This window comes from Vombatus ursinus, unplaced genomic scaffold, assembly GCF_900497805.2.
Source record: "Vombatus ursinus unplaced genomic scaffold, bare-nosed wombat genome assembly UNPS02014784.1, whole genome shotgun sequence".
Lineage (NCBI taxonomy): Eukaryota > Metazoa > Chordata > Mammalia > Diprotodontia > Vombatidae > Vombatus > Vombatus ursinus.
In genome coordinates this window covers 29,696,024-29,713,911 of record NW_020954562.1, presented here as the reverse complement: position 1 = coordinate 29,713,911, position 17,888 = coordinate 29,696,024, and the positions used below count along the sequence as shown (strand labels likewise).

The following is a 17,888-nucleotide window of genomic DNA, read 5'->3' as shown; positions in this document are numbered from 1 at the left end:
TCTGTAAAATGAGATGGAGAAGGAAATGGCAAATCACTCCAGTATCTTTGTCAAGAAACTGAGTCACAGAAAGTTGGACACAACTGAAACAACTGAACAAATGCTAGTGTAATCATTATAATTTCCTGAAATTATTAAAAACTTGAATATTCTGCTAATGTGAAAATAGCTCTCTCTCTCTCTCTCTTGTGAAATAGATGGGGAAGTAGAATACTGTCATCCTCAACTCTAGCAAAGGGTGCTGCCCCCTAGGAGAATCAAAGCAGCGATGAAGAATGTGAGGAGGACTTAGGACAGCAAACTTCCTCTTCCTCCCAAGAAGACAGACTTCTGCCACAGGGAAGGATGAATGAACCAGACTGTTGGAGACCTACAGGGCTTGCTGTAGGTGGGTTGGGTTTTTGTTTTTCCCACATTAAGGTTGATTTAAACCCTCAGAGTTTCTTTTTTGGCAATCATCTATCTGATAGGGGATTTGAGAAATCATCTTTGTTGAATAAACTCTCATATGAATTAAGTACTTAATATATAAGAAAAAATAATGCCCTTTTGACAGTTTAATGAAAAATCCTGATCAGCAAAAATATTCTTGGGCCTGACTCTTAAGGAGATATTTAGCAATATGCAGTTATGTGACATTATGGCGTCTTTGTGAAGATAATTTTTAGAAATGCATGAAAGTGACCTAAGTACCTATTTAACTGAGCTATTTATATTCACATTATAAAAAAACTGTCCAAAATATTAGAAGAATTAAGCCAAACAAACTTTCTCATGGTTTTCCTTCCCCTAAGTCCTGCCTCTGAGTTTTGGCCCACACATCTGGGGAAAAAAAAAAACAAAAACTTGCCCCTTCCCATCCACTGAAGCCATGCAACGTTCCACCCTTCCTTTAAATTTCAATTCAAAACTCATCTTTTCACAAAGTATTCCCAACAAAGCAACAACTGATCCTACTATTAATATGCTTGACAGTTTCCCACCCCTACCCCCCACAAATATGGAGGTCTTTTAATGCCTATTGATATATTCTTTGTGTGCTTGAATACTCTCTCCCATTTTAACAGATAATTTTCCATTATAAATGGGGTGGGGGGAGCTAAGTACAGCTGGGGAGATTGTACAAATTGCATTCAATGTTGATGCTGATAGAGTGAGAGGAGGGGGCTCTGGGGATTGATGCAGCTGCAGTCTAGTGGCAGGGCCTCTGTAGGCTTGGAAAGATTAAGAAAAAAACAATGTTTAACCCCCTACCCCCTTCAACTTTCAGGAAGACCTGCTGCTGACAGCCATGGCAGTCATTATAGCCAACCAACCAAGAGGAAATTCTTTAGAGGAAAAAAGAATACATCATATTTACTTTTCAAAAACTCAAGTGGCAGGCAAGGGGGAGGATGTGCCAGCCAACAGAGCATGTGTTTACTCACTGGCCGAATGAGGTCTCCCCACAAGAAGCAACCCGAAGAAAGAATATATTCTCAATGCTCAATAAAAACTGATGAGGCAAAATAATGACCTACAACTTGTGCATTTAAACTACTTGAAAAAATGGAAAGGGGGGAGGGGGGTGGAAATGGGAGTAAAATAAAGGTACAGTATTTGGAAAAATAACTTTGAACCCTCATGTTACTATACAATAGTTTGCTAATCCAAACAATTGACCAGTCAACCATTGATAACTTTTAACCAAAGAATAAACACTTCCAAGTAATTTGATATCTACAAAGTGTTTCTACATACTAGCTGCACTGAATTAGCCATTTCATCTTACGTATACTATCAGCCATTTTGTATTTGGAGGGAGGAACCATTTGGGGGGGGCGCGAGGGGAATGGAAGTCCTAGTGATGAAACTCCCTCTACCAATACAGATCTGCAACTGTCTACAATTTATAGTCCTAGAGCTGCTTGGGGGCACTGAGAATTTAAATGACTTGCCCAGGATCACAAAACCAAGATATATAAGAAATGGAATTTGAACCCAGATCCTCCTAATTCTAAAGGTGGTTATCTATTAATTATGCCAGGTCAACCTGCCTCTTATCAGTAAATACAACATAGTAAATAGGCATACATATACAACAATTAAAAACTCACACAAATATTCTTCACACATTTTGACTGAAAGCAAATAATTACAAAGCCAAGGCAGGCTCATATAACAAATCATAGGAGTAAAACTATATCTACAGCACACAAAAATCTCAGCAACTAAGACAGGAACAGAATTTAGGTTCTACTTAGCTACTTTTCAAGCCTGTCTGCTAAGGATGAATGAATGAATGAATGAACGAGCACTTACAATGTTCAAAGAACTGATACAATAGCCCCATGGTCCTTAAGTTGCAGAGATAAAAGCTGATGATAATGCATGTTTTTTAATATTTTTTAACTGATGTTCTTTAATATTATTTTAACTGATAAAAAAAATCTAATTCTGATGTTGGATTATTTGACAGCGTAAAAGATGTGGGTGTCAAGAACTTTCTTTTCTAGACTTCAATAATCACAGAAGCAGTAGGCAGGCCACATCTTTACAGGGGTTACTTCCTAGAACACTGGCTGAAGTGATAGTCTGGAGAACCCTACTGCAGAGAGTTCTTGTCCTCAAGGCCCTGAGTTGTCTCCATTATTGTCTAAGGAAAGGTGGTGGTGATAGTAGTAATGGTAGCAATGGTTCAATTCACTTGGAAGATATGATGGAAATCAATTTTTATACCCCAAAGAATATCTGTCTCTTCCTCAGAATGGATGCCTAACTGTTTCAACAAGATTGCCTTGACCACCTTGTGGGGATGGTGGAGATGGCTGGCCCCTTCTCCACACAGGTTTATCCCTTTAACGGTGGCAATGGGGACTGAGTGGAAAGCAGAGCCAGTGGTCTGGAAGGCACTGCTCTTCCATAGACTCTGGCTCATCTGCCATCAGTAGCAGTAAGTCAATAGTAGTTAATTAATTATTCCTTATATCAAGATTGGGGGGAAGAATAATTAACAGTTGGTATGGGTGATAGCGATGAACATATAAACAAAAATTTAATCCACTAAGGTGAAAATACCAAGTAGTATGGGTTTTCTTGTGCCCAGAGAATTATCTCTGTATAAACATATTAGTTTTATGGATTTCCATTTGTTTCACATTACATGTGTTCCACGGGTATTCATCCATATTTAGGTTTTAAACTTCTCAACAACAGGGAACACATCTCCTATTTCACTGCAGCCAGAACAGGAATATAGAAGACATACAAAATTGAGGGGCACAGAAAATATATATACAATATGCATCTACTACCTTAATTATTCCTTATATTAAAACTGGGGGGAGAGATAGAAACAATTTTACATTCTGATCACGGGTACAAAATTGTGTAGTTAAGGTTCTAAAATACAGCATCAGTGAAGAGGTTTGCATAATAATGTCACTGAATAAATTACTTGACAGTCTGATAGTGTTTAAAATATCAAACAATGAATCTGCTCACTAAAGACATTCTTTTGTGACAGATGCCAATATCACAGAAATCACCAACCTAATTGCCAATCTTGCTACAATTGCATGACAGGGGCAGCACAGATCATTCATGGAGAGGCTTCCTAAGGTCTAACATGGGAGGATTAAATATTAAAGCAAAATACCTAATAGGGTGATGTGGCAAACATTTCTTAGGTATAAGATTTCAGTTTCCCTAGACAGCTCTCCCATATAGCTATTGTCCACAACTGTTCATGTGGTTTTTTTGTTGTTGTTGTTTTTTGTTTTTTAGGCAATTTTTAGGCAATTAAATGACTTGCCCAGGGTCACACAGCTAGTGTGACCAAACACTTAAGTGTTTGGTCTGAAGCCCCATTTGAACTCAGGTCCTGTGACTTCAGGGCCAGTGCTCTATCCACTGTGCCACCTAACTGCCCCTGTTCATGTGTTTTAAACAAGCAAAAATGTTTTCAAGGTTTTGACTTCCATACAGTATAGGCAACCTGATTATCTAGAAATACACAGCAGTCTGAAGTACCAAATACAAACTCTGAAAATTCTTAATTACTGTATACCATACTAGGCATTTATAGACAGATCTCTGCTGGGTGTCAAAGCAGAGACAACTAAATTCTATGCCAAAAGGCTCACCTCTTCAGTTGATTTAATGGCAAGACTCTCTAATGGGTTTTCAGGAACTATGCCTACACCCAGGGGTATCCTGGAGCTAGCTCTGTCTCTAGGGAAATGATCTGAAGATGGCTTGACTTTTTGTTGTTGTTGATTATTTGGACTCAAAAAAGTGATGGGGAAAAATGCTAACATACAAATTAAACTCTTTTTTTAGTCAGAGAGCTGGTTGTTAAGCATTTACCAGCACACCCTTCTCCACTTGGGCCTTGTCACTTCAATTTTCAACACTGCCAAATCAAAAAAACGCCCCAAAGGAGAAAAAAGCACCAAGGACAGCATCCAGGTCATGAACCTCAGAAGGCAAACATTAGCACTCATACCACAGCTTGATAAGAGACATGTAAGGAATGGGAATAACATACATGTCAAAATATTAACTTCAAAGTTCCAAAAAAAAAAAAAAATTAAAAAAAAACAACTCATAGACAAGACAATCTTAACTTCTTTAACAACTTTTTTATATATAATGGCATAGTAAAGTCTACTAAAATTTCTTCATTCAACCATCCAATTAAATATTCATTCCTTTCTAATTCAATTCAATAGATATTTAATAAGTGCTTACTATGTGCTGGGCACTAGAATTTCAAAGACAAAATCAGTCTGATCTTTCAAAGAGCTTACATTCTACCAAAGGACTACAACATTTATACAGTTACATAAAAACAAGGTAATTTAAGTAGGGAAAAGATCATTAGCAATTAGAAGATGAAAAAAAATCAAGGAAGGCTCCAAAGAGGAGTTAACGCTGGAGTTGAGCCTTGAAGGAAGCAAGTATTCCTTGCTTCCTGGATGAAAACAATGAATTCTAGTTACAGGAAATCTGCCTGTTTACAAGATGGGAAATGGAATATCCAGTTCAGAGAACATCTTTGGCAGCATAAAGTAAATGTGAAGGTGAAGAAAGCTAGTAAAGGAAGTTGGAGCCAGACTGTGGGTGGCCTTAAGTGACAGGCTGATGAGGATTATATTTTATCTTATGGACAATAGGGAGCCAAGGGAGATTTTTTTGAGAAAGGAAGAAACATGGTCAAAATTATGCCTTAGGAAAATAACGTTGGCAACCATGAGGAAGATAGATAGAAGAGGAGTGAGATTAGAATCAGAAAGTACTCAGAACAGCATGTTGAAGAGGTGATGAAGGTCTGTGTTGCAGTGATGGAATACAAGAAAAGAAAAGAGGATAGACTTGAGGGAAGAATGTTAACTGCTTGGCAACTGATTGTAAAAGGAGGTTGGGATACCAGGGGAAACGGGAGGGAGTGCTGGGGGAGAGATAAACGTCAAGGATGGCACTCTTAGGTTACAAACAGTGATTAGAAGGATGATGAGTGGCCTTGAAAAAAAAGAGGAAGTTCAGAGAAAGTGCCAATTTAGAAAGAAAGACAATGAGTTCTACTTGAAATATGCTGACTTTGAGGTTCTGATGGGACATCCAGATGGAGATGCCCACAGGTTACTGGTAATGTGGGGTTAAATTTCAGGAATATGATTTGGACTAGACATATAAGGAAGCATGTGAGGACTGATGAAATCACCAACGTCAAGAGTACAGAGGGGAAAAAAATGAGGGCACAGGACACAACCTTTAGGGACACCACTGACTTAGAGCTCCAGTGGAGATACATAATGAACCAACAACGGAACCATGAGAAGAGCAGACGTCTAGGTAGGAGAAGGACCAGCACTGAGTAGAGTACTGGAGGGTGAGGCTATCCACAATGTCAAAGACTGAAAGGGAGACTAGGAGAATAAGGGGTGAGAAAAAGCAGTTGAATTTAGAAGAGAAGGGATGATAAGTACTATAGATAAGTGGTGGGTGGGGTTGATAGCCTGATTATAAGGTGGAACTTGAAGGAATGTGTTACCTTACATATAATTAGATTTTGTGTAGGAAAGTTAATTTATTCTTAAGCATGCTTGAACAATTTTTTTTCTTTATGGTACAGTCTTTCAATGTATGTGTTGTCACGATGATGATCAGAGTTGACTCACATATTTTTAGTCTTCAATAAATATTTATATCACTTAAGCACTCGTCAAATACCCAATCGGTACTGTTGTTATTTGTCCTTCATTCTGAAGAGGACCAATGATATCAGGAAGGTAATGTCTTGACTGCAAGTGAATTGGATTTAAGTGAGGCAGGGCTGTGCAAAGTCACCAGCTTCACTCTCTTCTCCAGAGTCATTTAGGTCCAGTAGCAAGATGCATAGATCAGGATGGACTGGAGATGGCCCAGGACACACTACTTCTTCATGCAAATGTATGAGTTGGGTTCTTGAGAATTGACAGGATTAGCACACTTTTGAAAGGGACAAGGCCAAGCAAGTATCCCATTAGCCCAGGCCACAATGTCTTCAAATCTGCCAATATCCTATTCTCAAAGCTTACAAAAGTAAGAACTAAACAAACAAGCAAGAGAACTCCCTTCTTCTGCTTTCTGGGATTTAAAGTATTTCATGCTCCATTACACCAATGCCTCTGTCCTCTATGATGCTGGGAAGCTAAGAAAAGGTACAAAACTTTCTTTAAAGTTGCTGTTCAGTTGTGTCCCACTGTTTGTGACCCCCTTTGGGGTTTTCTCAGCAAAGATATAGAATGATTTGCCATTTCCTTCTCCAGATCATTTTACAGATGTGACAACTGAGGCAAACAGTGTGAAGTGACTTACCAAGTCAATGTCTGAGGCCATATTTGAACTCAGGAAAAAGAATATTCCTGACTAGGCCAATTAGTCACTAGAAAAAAATAACAGTTGAAAAAAGACAAAAAAGGCAATGTGATGCAATACAATATTTGAACTCAGATGATCAGACAGTTTAAATACCAACTCTACTGGTGACTTACTAGCCTTAAGCAAGTTGTTAAATCTGTTATTCTTTCAAATTCCTCATTTATAAAATACGGGGATTATCCTAGATGGCTTCTAAAATCCTTTCCAGCTCCAGACCTATGATTTTCTATCTTTCAATAACTATTATTTCATCATGGCAGTAGGGACAAAAAAGAAAGGGAGACAAGCTCTCAGGCAAAGGTGACTGCATCTTTGTAAGCTGGGAGGATTCTCAAACTCTCTGAGCGACCGTAGCAGCGGCCCTCCACCTCAGCATAGCTCCAACTCCACAGAGACAGAAGTCGTGTGTTCTTTATTAATAACTCACACCTAACTAAGGATGCTCTAGAAAGAATCCCAACAGTTCTGAGGAGCAGGGGAGTTCTCAGCTGTGTTAAACCAAGTTGATCCTAGAAAGGATCCTCAATGACTAGATGTCCCAGTGGATAGACTGCCAGGCCTGGACTCAGGAAGACCTGAGTTCAAATCTGGTCTCAGAAAGTTAATAGCTGTGTAACCCTAGGCAAGTCACTTAACTCTGTTTGCCTCATTTATCTCAACTGTGAATTGGAGATAACAGCACCCACCTCAAAGGCTTGCTATAAGGATCAAATGATAAGATAATATTTGTAAAGTACAGTACCTGGCCCATGATGTGCATCACGTAAACACTTAGTCCCTTTCAACTCCCTTATCTGACAAAATAAATATCAATAAATCACCTGAGAACAAATAACTTCTGAATTACTCAAAGATGTAGCTATAATCACTACCCCCAAACTATCATAAATCCTTACAATAAGCCACTGTACCAAAGGACTGGCAAAGTGTCAATATGGTTCCTCTCAGTAAGAAGTGAGTATTATCAAAAAAAAAAAAGATAATTACAGATAGGTTAAGTATAACTTTCATAATGTATTATCTATATAAAGGGAAAATTGTGAGAGATTTTTTTTCTGTAGAGAAATTACTCTTAATTTATGAGACACAAAAGAGAAAAATAATGTTTAATATATTTAAACATTTTAAAACTCATATCAAAGTGTATTCATAAATATTGTGCCACTATAGGATTTGGAAGATAGGAAATAAGGGTAAGGATAGGAAAATGTTTCTGTGGGGAGAGAAATGTAAAGAACGAAGACCCTGGGGATCAATGTTTGGACCATTACTATAATTTTTTTTAATATAGATAGAAGAGGGCATGCACAGTTAAACCCCCAAGTCTGTGGTAGACTCAAACCTCTTTCAGGTATGAAAATATCAAAAACTGATACACTGTGGGAAAAGTTCACCCACTGATGCAGCTGGAAGAGGATAAGGTCCTGGGATAGAATTCCAATTTCCTGGCTTGGTATTTAAGACCCCACACAGTTTGGGTCCAAAAAACCTTTCCAGTTTTATTTCACACAACTTCCCCTTTACATGTTCTATGTTTTTGCCAAAATAGACTAGATATTCCTTGAACACAACATGCAATCTGTACATTCACACAGAACACACTCCTGCCTCATCTCTGCTGTTGAAGGCTGCAGGGGTTACCTTCTCTGTGAAGCCTTCTCTAACCATCCACTCCATTCTCACTTCTCTCCCCCAACCCAACTGTTTTCTCCCTAAGCTTTTCTAGAACAATCTGCCAGGAACATTCCTTTGTGCCAATCATGTCCTACCTGGTATCATACTTATCAGTGTTTGCTTAGGGCATGATTTGTTGTTTTATCAGTATCTGAGTCAGTGCCTTACAAATGAAAGACACTTAATAAATGTTTATTGCATTTGTCATGACAAGGGGTTGGGTGACAGAAAAAGAGGTTCAAAGCACTGAAAGATATTTATCTTTAGTCTGGAAGTCAGGCTGAGGAGAACATAGGACAATGCTATAAAACCAGGAAGAATTAGCATGAGGGCACATTTTGTTCATGAAATCCTAGAAGTTTTAGCAGCCAGACTTACGATTTCATCAATGAATTCCATAGATCAGCAACTCATCTGTTACTTTCAGGCTTAGAGGGTGGAGCAGAGCATTGAGAGTTTAAGGAAATTAAGCCATGTGTTCACACCACTACCAGATTAGAATCAGGATTTGAACTCAGATGTTCCTAAAGCCAAGCTCACCCTCTAAGCCACATTTCTCCTAGGAAACTAAAAATAAACAGTATCCTTTGAAGCCTGAAAAAGACTTTAAGGATCAAAACAAGGAAGTGCTCTGCTGCATTACACGGAGGTGGTAGGTGATTTATTACCGAAAAAGGCTGAAAATATAAACAGGTTCAAGAAACCATTGCCAAATTAATGGATGGCAGACCCAACAGTGTGGCTTAAGAGGGAAAGACTCTGATATTCAAGTGGCTTTTCCTATCCTCACTGCCAAATCCAATCAGTTGCCACTTCCCATCAATTCTATCTCCATAATAGCTTTCAAGTTTGTTTCCTCCCTTCTACGGTCACTGTCACTATCCATCCTTGTCCAGTACTGTTGTAGTATCCTTCCAAATAAGCTGGCTGTCATTAGTCTTTTCCCTCTCCATACCATCCTTCATAATAACCTAAATAATCTTCCTATTATACTACTTTGATCAAGATTTTCAATTCAAGAACTCTTTTCCCCACTACTATATCATAAAATATAAACTCCTTTTTTTGGGGGGCAGGGAGGTAAATATAAACTCCTTAACCCGGCATTCAATGAAACCCATGATATGTCTCCAACTTACCTTTCCAATCTTATGTCACTGGCATATAGTAGGTGTTTAGTAAATTATTTTTCCCTTCCCTTCCTTTCTCCCTTAAAGTGCTCTAAGATTCAGCTATAATAAACTGCTCAGTACTCGTAGTCATTATCTTCTCTCTTATCAGTGCAGTGGATAAAGTACTGGACCAGAAGAAGACCTGAGTTCAAATTTGATCCAGACACTAGCTTTGTGATCACTTAACTCATGCAAATCACTTAACTTCTGTTTGCCTCAGATTCCTCCTCTATAAAATCAGGGTAAAAATAGCACATACCTTGAAGGGCTGTTGGGAGAATCAAATGAGATATTTGTAATAGCACAACAAGGCACAGTCCCTGGCATATAGTAAGAACTATATAAATGCTCAACTTTCCCTTCCTCCATCTTTGTATTTTATCTAAGGTTATCCTCCCCAGCTGAAAGAGACACTATACTCATGTCCCTTTGGCCTGACTCTACTTGTTAACTCCTGTCCCTTCCTTCAAGGCCAAATTCAGGTTCCACCTTTTCCATTTTTCAATTCTCAATATCTAACAATGTCTTCCACATAATAGATCCTTATTAACTATTATCAATTATGATGAATAACACATAGAGTTAACCCTCCCCCCCCAAAAAAGAAACCTCTTAGGGCAACTGACAGAATCTTAAAGCTACATGGACCAGGAGTCTTATTGGGAAGCTTTTCTTCCATATGCACCATAGAGAAATATTTTAAACGTCCCCTACATTAGTCGCAAGAAGACAACTGGGGTTCTACTAATTAGCCAGAAAAAAATCATCCATGAGGTTTGCTCATTATTTTTATAAGACAAATTTGCAAAGACTTTTTGAATGGAAAATTCAATACTGTAATACAACAATTTTGAAATTGGGCTTATACTGTCCTGCAGGAATAGCAAACAGCTACTCAGGAGACCTTGTGAGAGCAGGTAGGAGAGAGGACATTTTTCCCCCAATATTCAGACACTGTCTATAACACAGAAGTGATCCTGGTCACAATTTAAAAAAAGAGGACTTCTTTTTGTACTAGCATTAATAGCATTCAAAACGCGCAGGAAAAAAAAGTCTTGGTTTAAAAAAATATTGTCATTCTCCTTCCCAATTTAAATGGTGCACACATTTAAAATGCATCCCATCTATCATTCAGTAACAACTGACAATGCAGGAAATCCCAATCATATAAAGAAAAATCAACAATAGGATATCATATTAATACAGAACTACCTTGATTATCCAGTCTCCACTTATTTGAGGTATTTAATATGTAAGAATCACTCCGCTACATAGACTAATTAGCATACTTGCTTCCTTTATCCCCTCCCATAGACTGATATTTGCCTTTAGAGACATATACAGTGTTACAAGAAACCTCTCTTTGCTTTCCTTCAGTAAAATGATCCAAAACTATCAGCCCCACACAACAATGGGCTGGGTAAGTATAGTGGTAAGAGTACCACTTAACAGGTCAAGGGCGCCTTGTCTATATGAATAACAATACTTACATGCCTACCTCCACAGGATTGTTCCTAGGAAAACAATACAAGCACCTTAAAGTACTGTACTAGTAAAAGTGATTTGCTATTATTAGGTTTAGGGACCTACCCCCTCAAGGCTTTCGAAGAATCAGATTTCTTGGAGAAACAGTCTAAGACATTTGCTTGGACTCTCTGACCCCGGGTAAATACAGATTCCAGCCTTTCAGACAGGCCTCTGCCCTGACTGGGAAAACTGATGGTACACTTCACAGGTCCAACTTCTCTAACACAGCAACCAGAAACTTATGTGCCGAGCTGGCACTATTGCTCCATATAAAACTTTCATCATGTGGCCAGGAGAGTCAATCAGATGACTCCAAGAGTCTTTTTCAGTCCTTTAATTTTATAAATTCAAGCCAGAGTTTCCATGTGATCACCAAGTATTCTGTTTGAACTATATGTTTAACATTCTATTATTTAAACAATTTCCTCAGTTAATTATTTATCTTTGGCATCACCTTCATTAAGTCAGCCTTGCTGAAAAACTTACTCCAGTTCATTTAGAAAGTCATTTCTTTGATGTGAACAGTCCCTCCACTAAAACAAACTGGAACCTGACCTTCTCCCACCCCAATTCTTCATAATCTACTGTGGCCAAAAACAAATCAGCAACTGATGGTCAACTCTCTGGTAATGGGTCAAACTTAGCAAGACCAGCCCTCAAGACAAAGAAACTCCATCACCTCTGAGTAGATACTTGAAATCTTTTTTTCAATCAGAACTTAGTTTAAAAAGTTCTGCCATTTTTATTATATTGGTTGAACTAAAGAAAAAAAAAGGGGGGGACTCTCTCTCCCTTGACCCCTTGATTCCTCTCTAAATCATTTTAAGGTTTTCTTTTTTATGGGTCTCTTGTACTCTGTGATAAGTTATTATCCAAACATTCATTGCCATAATTACAAAGAGTATTTCTCTTAATTCATGGTGATTTTATAAAGAATGTAGATGATTTTGTGGGTTTATCTTATATACCATTGCTTCACTGAAGTATTTGTTATTTCCATTTAGTTTTTTGAGTTCACTATATTGGGTTTTCTAAGCATACAAGTATATTATTTAACATATAGATATTTTCTGAGCAGCTAAGTGGCACAATGGATACTTATTAGATCTGTGACCCTGGGCAAGTCACTTAACCCTGTTTGCCTCAGTTTTCTAATCTGTAAAATGAGCTGGAGAAAGAAATAGCAAACCACTCCAACATCTTTGTGAAGAAAATCCCAAATGGGGTCATAAAGAGTCAGACACGCCTGAAATCACTTAACAACAACAAAATAGATATTCAGTGTTTCTTCTTTTAATGAGGAGCAGGGTGACATAGCCACTTTCCCATTTCAGACCTCCATCAACTCTTGTCCCTATTATACCAATAGTCTTGTAATTGGTCACCTTGTTTTTAGATTCTCTTTCCAATCTATCTTCCACATAGCTGCTAAAACAATCTTCCTAAGGTACATGCTTGCTCATGTTATTCCCCCGACCAAAAACCTTGGGTTGCTCCCCATTGCCTGTGATTCTTATTTATCTTTCCAACTTCATTTCATATTACATCCCTACAAGAATTCTGTTCCAGCAAAACTGAACTACTAGATGTTTACACAAATCATCACCTATGACATAAAGAATGTACTCCCTTCTCCCCTCTACTTTTCAGAATCCTAGTCTTCCTTCCAAGCTCAGCTCAGGCATCACCTACTCTGTGAAATCTATAGTGATGTACCAATTCTTAAGTATTCTACCTCTCCTCAGTTTTCCTTGTATCACACTCTAGTAAGGTGGAATGTAAGCTCCCTGAAGGCAGAAGTTCTTTTGTTGTTGGTGGGTTTTTGGTGGTGGTGGTGATGGTGGTGGTAGTGGTGGTGGTGGTGGTGGTGGTGGGTGGGTGGGTGGGTGGGTGAGTGTGTATGTGTGTGTGTGTGTGTAGTTGTATCCCTACAAATGTTTGTTGAATAGTTAAATGAGTAGGAGCCAATAAGGTTTGAGCCCAGGCTGGCATAACCTTTGAGAACATAGGACTATTTTCATACAACAATAAGTCATCAGCATAGAGCAAACACCTCATGGGCCTGCAAAACTCTAAGCAGCAGGAAACAGATTAAAATCAAACTAAGAAATGTTCAACAAAATAAATAAAAATACAACCTAATATAGATAATGTTAATTTGTGGTTTTCTAAGTCAATCAGGTATCCATTTCTTATTGGAGTTTGACAACCCTGGGCTGGAGTTTTTCTAGAACATTTTGGAAGAATCATATCATTGTTTGGTTTGTTTTTGTTTTGTTTTGTTAATTTTAATTTTGGTCAGAGTTAAGGATCAAATAATTAGACAGTACATAAGTACAGATAGTACATTTAGGCAATCAGGACTATGCTTATTATGTAACAGATTCAGTTGCTGCTCTCAAGGACCTCACATTAGTTCGTGGAGAAGGTAAAAATTGTCTCTGACAGTTTCCCATGTACCAGTCGAAAATTTTATCAATTAATTATTAGATCTTGAAGTCCAGGGAATTTGGCCAAGGCTGAGTTTCGGAATTCCCATGAAAAGGACTCCTCTACTTTTGAAACCTATAGAAACTAAGCTGGGATTTTCCAAATCATCTAATTCTTCCTTTTGTAGATGAAGAAGCTTAAGTTACTTGCCTGGGAGCTTATAGGTAATAAATAATGGAGTCAATGTCAGAGCTCTGTGCAATTTTTAGAAACACTAGTCTATTGGTTGAAGAGTACAAACCACCCCATAGGCCATGTGCTCCAACAGTGACAGACGGATAGCCCCTTTGTGGATTCCAAGGCTCAAGAGATGGGTCCAGAATAATTTCTATGGGTTAAATTTTGGAGAGGATCCTTCTTGCCATTTTTAAACTTCAGCCTATCACAGTCTCTCCTACATTCCCATTCCTTTTCTCCCCATTTTATTAACTTACAAACCTAATGGTTCTAAAAATATGACACAATCTAAATCTATACCATTTTCTCTTCCTAATATTCTTTGCTGACTTTTGTTTTTTTTCCACGTTTGCTATTTTCCAAAGTTTCTTTTATTAATATTCTTCATCTTTTTTACAGAGTTGCCGAGGAGGGCCAATGGTTTTCAAACGAAGTTTGAGACTAGGAACCTCATCCCATCATTCCAACAAAGGGATTATTATTAGGGAGCAGGGACAGAGGAGTGAAATCCGAAGGGTGATCAATTCCTTTCCCAGCTCCAACAAAGTCCAAAAGAACAGCAGTAGCACTCAAAAACAAACAAAAAAAGTAAGCTAATAAACAAAATCCTCAGATAAAGAATGGGTGAGAGTCATCCTTCTGGCTAAAATAATTATCCAGTCACATATGTATTTATTTTAAGCACCAGCAGTTACCTCTCAATGTTATCCTACCAAAAGTAAAACAGTATCAAGGAAAAACAAATATAAGCACTCTTCCAGCTGTTTCATTTAGTCAGTTTTTATTCTAGTCTTTCCCAGCTGATCATTTACAGGCAAACACTCATAGTCACCTTTTTTGCATACCCCACAAAATCCAAAGATTAGGTAGCAAAAACTACAAATAGAAAAAAATGTGCTGGTTCAAACAGGATAGCCTCTTTTCTAAATAAAACCATGAGTGATGATTTTTAAGACAAGAGAATTCCCTGAAACATCTGCCACCCTTTTGACATTTCTGCTGCGACACTTCCACTTTCATTAACAAAGGATTTAATATTGAGAAAAACTCTGTATTTTCCATCTGAAAAGAATGCCATATTTTCTCCTAGAAAATTCAGCCTCAGGAGTTGAGATGGTTCAAGAAGTTTCCTAGTTTCCTAGACAACCATTAGTTTACAATATAGTTAGCAGTAAGTCCTGTCAAACATCTAACAAGGTGCAACATTTTCAATTTTCTGAAACTTCTACTTGATTTTATTAAAGAGCCCATAAAATGATTTTGAAGCCGGATTATGGGTTTGCAAATTTAGCTGATGCTCACCCTCTGCAGAATTATTCTCCTTTGCATCTTTCTTTGGACATAGTGTATATCCATGTCCCCAAAGAGTGATGCAGGAAGAAAAGGAGAAAAAAAAGAAAGCTAGGAAAACATAGTTTGGGACAAGAAATTTAAACATCTTTTGCTAAAAGAGCTAAACACCTGATGACTGGAAGTAATTATCAGTCTGGCTAGAAGTGACAACACAAAGGGGGAGGAGGAGTGTTGGTCTACACGAGTATGTCTTTGTATAAATAACTCTTGCTCTCGAGAGTAGAGACACAGAGACAGAGCGCGCAAAACCAAAAAACCAGCACTTGTCATGGTAAGTAAGGAAAGGGCTATTTTCTTTTTTTATGTTCTATCCTTGCTAGACCTATTAGACCAAACATATCAACAACCAAAGGAAAAACTGAGAGAATTTCCAGCCCTGTCTATCGATAGCTACTTCTTTCATTCATTCGCACCAGTGGTCTACGCCAGACTTTCGAGTGTGATAGAGGAGAGGGGGCCAGAGGAGGATCCAGAGAGCGCTTGCACTAAACCTTTGCCTTGGGATGCTATGCGCAAGCCTTGGCTGGGTGATCACTATACACGGCCTATTATTATTATAAAAATTCACAAACACGGGAGAGGAGCATGCCCTTCTTGAAAAATGACACATCCCTACTTTTTTTTAGCTTCCAAATATAAGTGTCATCACAGAAACCAGACCCTCACAAACCCCTCCTACGTCCTGCGTCCCCCATAGGACGCGCACCAGAACGCATCCCGGCAGCGAACCGCACAACCAGCTGAGGCTCCCAACTCAAAACTCCCGGGGGGGGGGGAGCGAGTGGGAGAGGTGCTGCTACTAGTTAAGAGTGAGCCCCCGGAAACTTCCCTCACTTGGTCCCTGCCCACGGCACGTGCGGCTCCTAGGTCTGAGAGGCCGCCTGGAGGGAAGCGCCGCCGTGTGCTCAAACTGGGACCAGCAGCGAGGAGCTATTAGGGGCTCCAGGGAGCTGAAGGGACTGGAGGCGCTCGAAAGTGTAAATGGGACCAGGAGGGAAGCGAGGGCTCCCTACAATTGCTATGAAAACTAGTCCCCTGAGGTGTTCAGAGGAACAACTTGAGGGATTCTCCCCCTCTCCCTTTGTATGGGTACGTCTTAATGCGAAGAAGGTAATGCACTGGAAACACATCTCCTAAATGCTCCTAGGACAGACGAAATCTCCACGACTGCAATAGTGAATGCACAGCCAGGAGGGTGCCTCGAAGAAATGTCTCAGTATAGGCAGTAAATTTCTTTTTTTTCTGCAATACTCCATCCATTTCTATCCAATCCAGCCACGATCAGGGGTCCCCAGCTCCCGCATCCCGCATCAAAGCTACGACTACAGGCTTATTTAAACAAAAGTTTCCCCTGAAAATTCTTAAACTAGAGACCAAAGGTGCTGGCATTTAAAATCTTTTACAACCGTGGTTTCTGCACTTGGAGGAGGGTAAGGGTTGCCAGGGGAAAAGATAAGGGAGAGTTAATCGTATTCCTAACTATAGGTCTCGAATCCGGAGCTGTCTAGAGTAAACAAAAACTACGAGGTACGAGTGGGGAGGGAGTGGGATGCAGTCCTAGAAGTTGGAAAAAATACCTGAACCTGTTAAACAAAGTCCCCAAGTCCACTCTGCGTGAGAACGTTAGCCAGGGAAGGGGAGGGGAAGAAACAGGTGAGTTTCCCCTCTCAAAAATAAGCAATAAATACGACACTAAGCTCAGGTGGAGAGCTACTTGAGCATATGAGACGGCGGCAAGTCACTTACCAGCTTTGCATGGATCTTTATAATCTAGCGTCTCGATTTTATCCTCTTCGTGAAAAGCGTAAGTGTAATCATAATCGAAGCCAGAGGATACCCTCATCTCCCCACCGTAGATCAATGCCGAGGCCAGCAACCATAAGACCAACCTCTGGGATAGCATTTCCATCCCCATCCTCCTCATGGGGAGGAAAAAAAAAAGGGGGACTCGGGAGATCAGCCACCTACTGTCCACGTTGATTGAAAGGGGCGGGGAGGACAGTTTCTCTTCTCCACCTAGAGCCTCCTCGGCGAGACTGTGGCTGCTAGGTGTCTGGAGACATTCCGAAACGAAAACATAAGTGAGAGGAGAAGGGATTTGTGTGCTCCCTCACCCCCTTTTGAAAAGGAGAAGTTGGAAAGGAGCTCGTGTGTGGGTGGCCAGGCAGGTAGGGAGGGAGGTGGATGGGGAGGTGCGAGAAGAACTGGCTTGGAGAAGAGAAGAGGAGGGGAGGCGGTCCTAGTCCAGCTCGGGTCTTCGATGAGCCCCGCTACTGCTGCCTGTCAGAATGTCTCCAGGCCGGGTTAACCCGCAGTCAAACTTCGCGAGGCTGCTTCTCCTCCTCCTCCGGCCTCTCCCAGAGGAAAGCGATGCCCCCCGGGGCTTGGTGTGGCTCCTTCAGCCAGGGCTCCGGGGCTGAGCCCTTCTACCACAAGCCGCCGCCGCCGCCCCCTGCTCCTGCTGCTACTTCTGCTCCTGGAAGATGAATCCGGTTTGCACATCAGCACATCTGAACTGAAAGGGGAGACAAAAAGAAAGGGGAGAGTAATTTCTACGCCAAGGAGACCTTAAAGTCCTGCAGCGAAAAGAGA

At 39.8% G+C, this 17,888-nt stretch overlaps 1 protein-coding gene across 1 annotated transcript in view; it reads right to left on the bottom strand.

Moving 5' to 3' along the window:
- Window positions 1-17,211, bottom strand: part of TLL1 (tolloid like 1) — a 333,372-nt gene extending 316,161 nt beyond the window's left edge. Inside the window, exon 1 of the mRNA XM_027866868.1 lies at window positions 17,043-17,211. Within this exon, the coding sequence (XP_027722669.1) occupies window positions 17,043-17,211 (169 nt within the window). The remainder of the gene's footprint in view (window positions 1-17,042) is intronic.
- Between the last annotated feature and the right edge of the window lie 677 nt (window positions 17,212-17,888).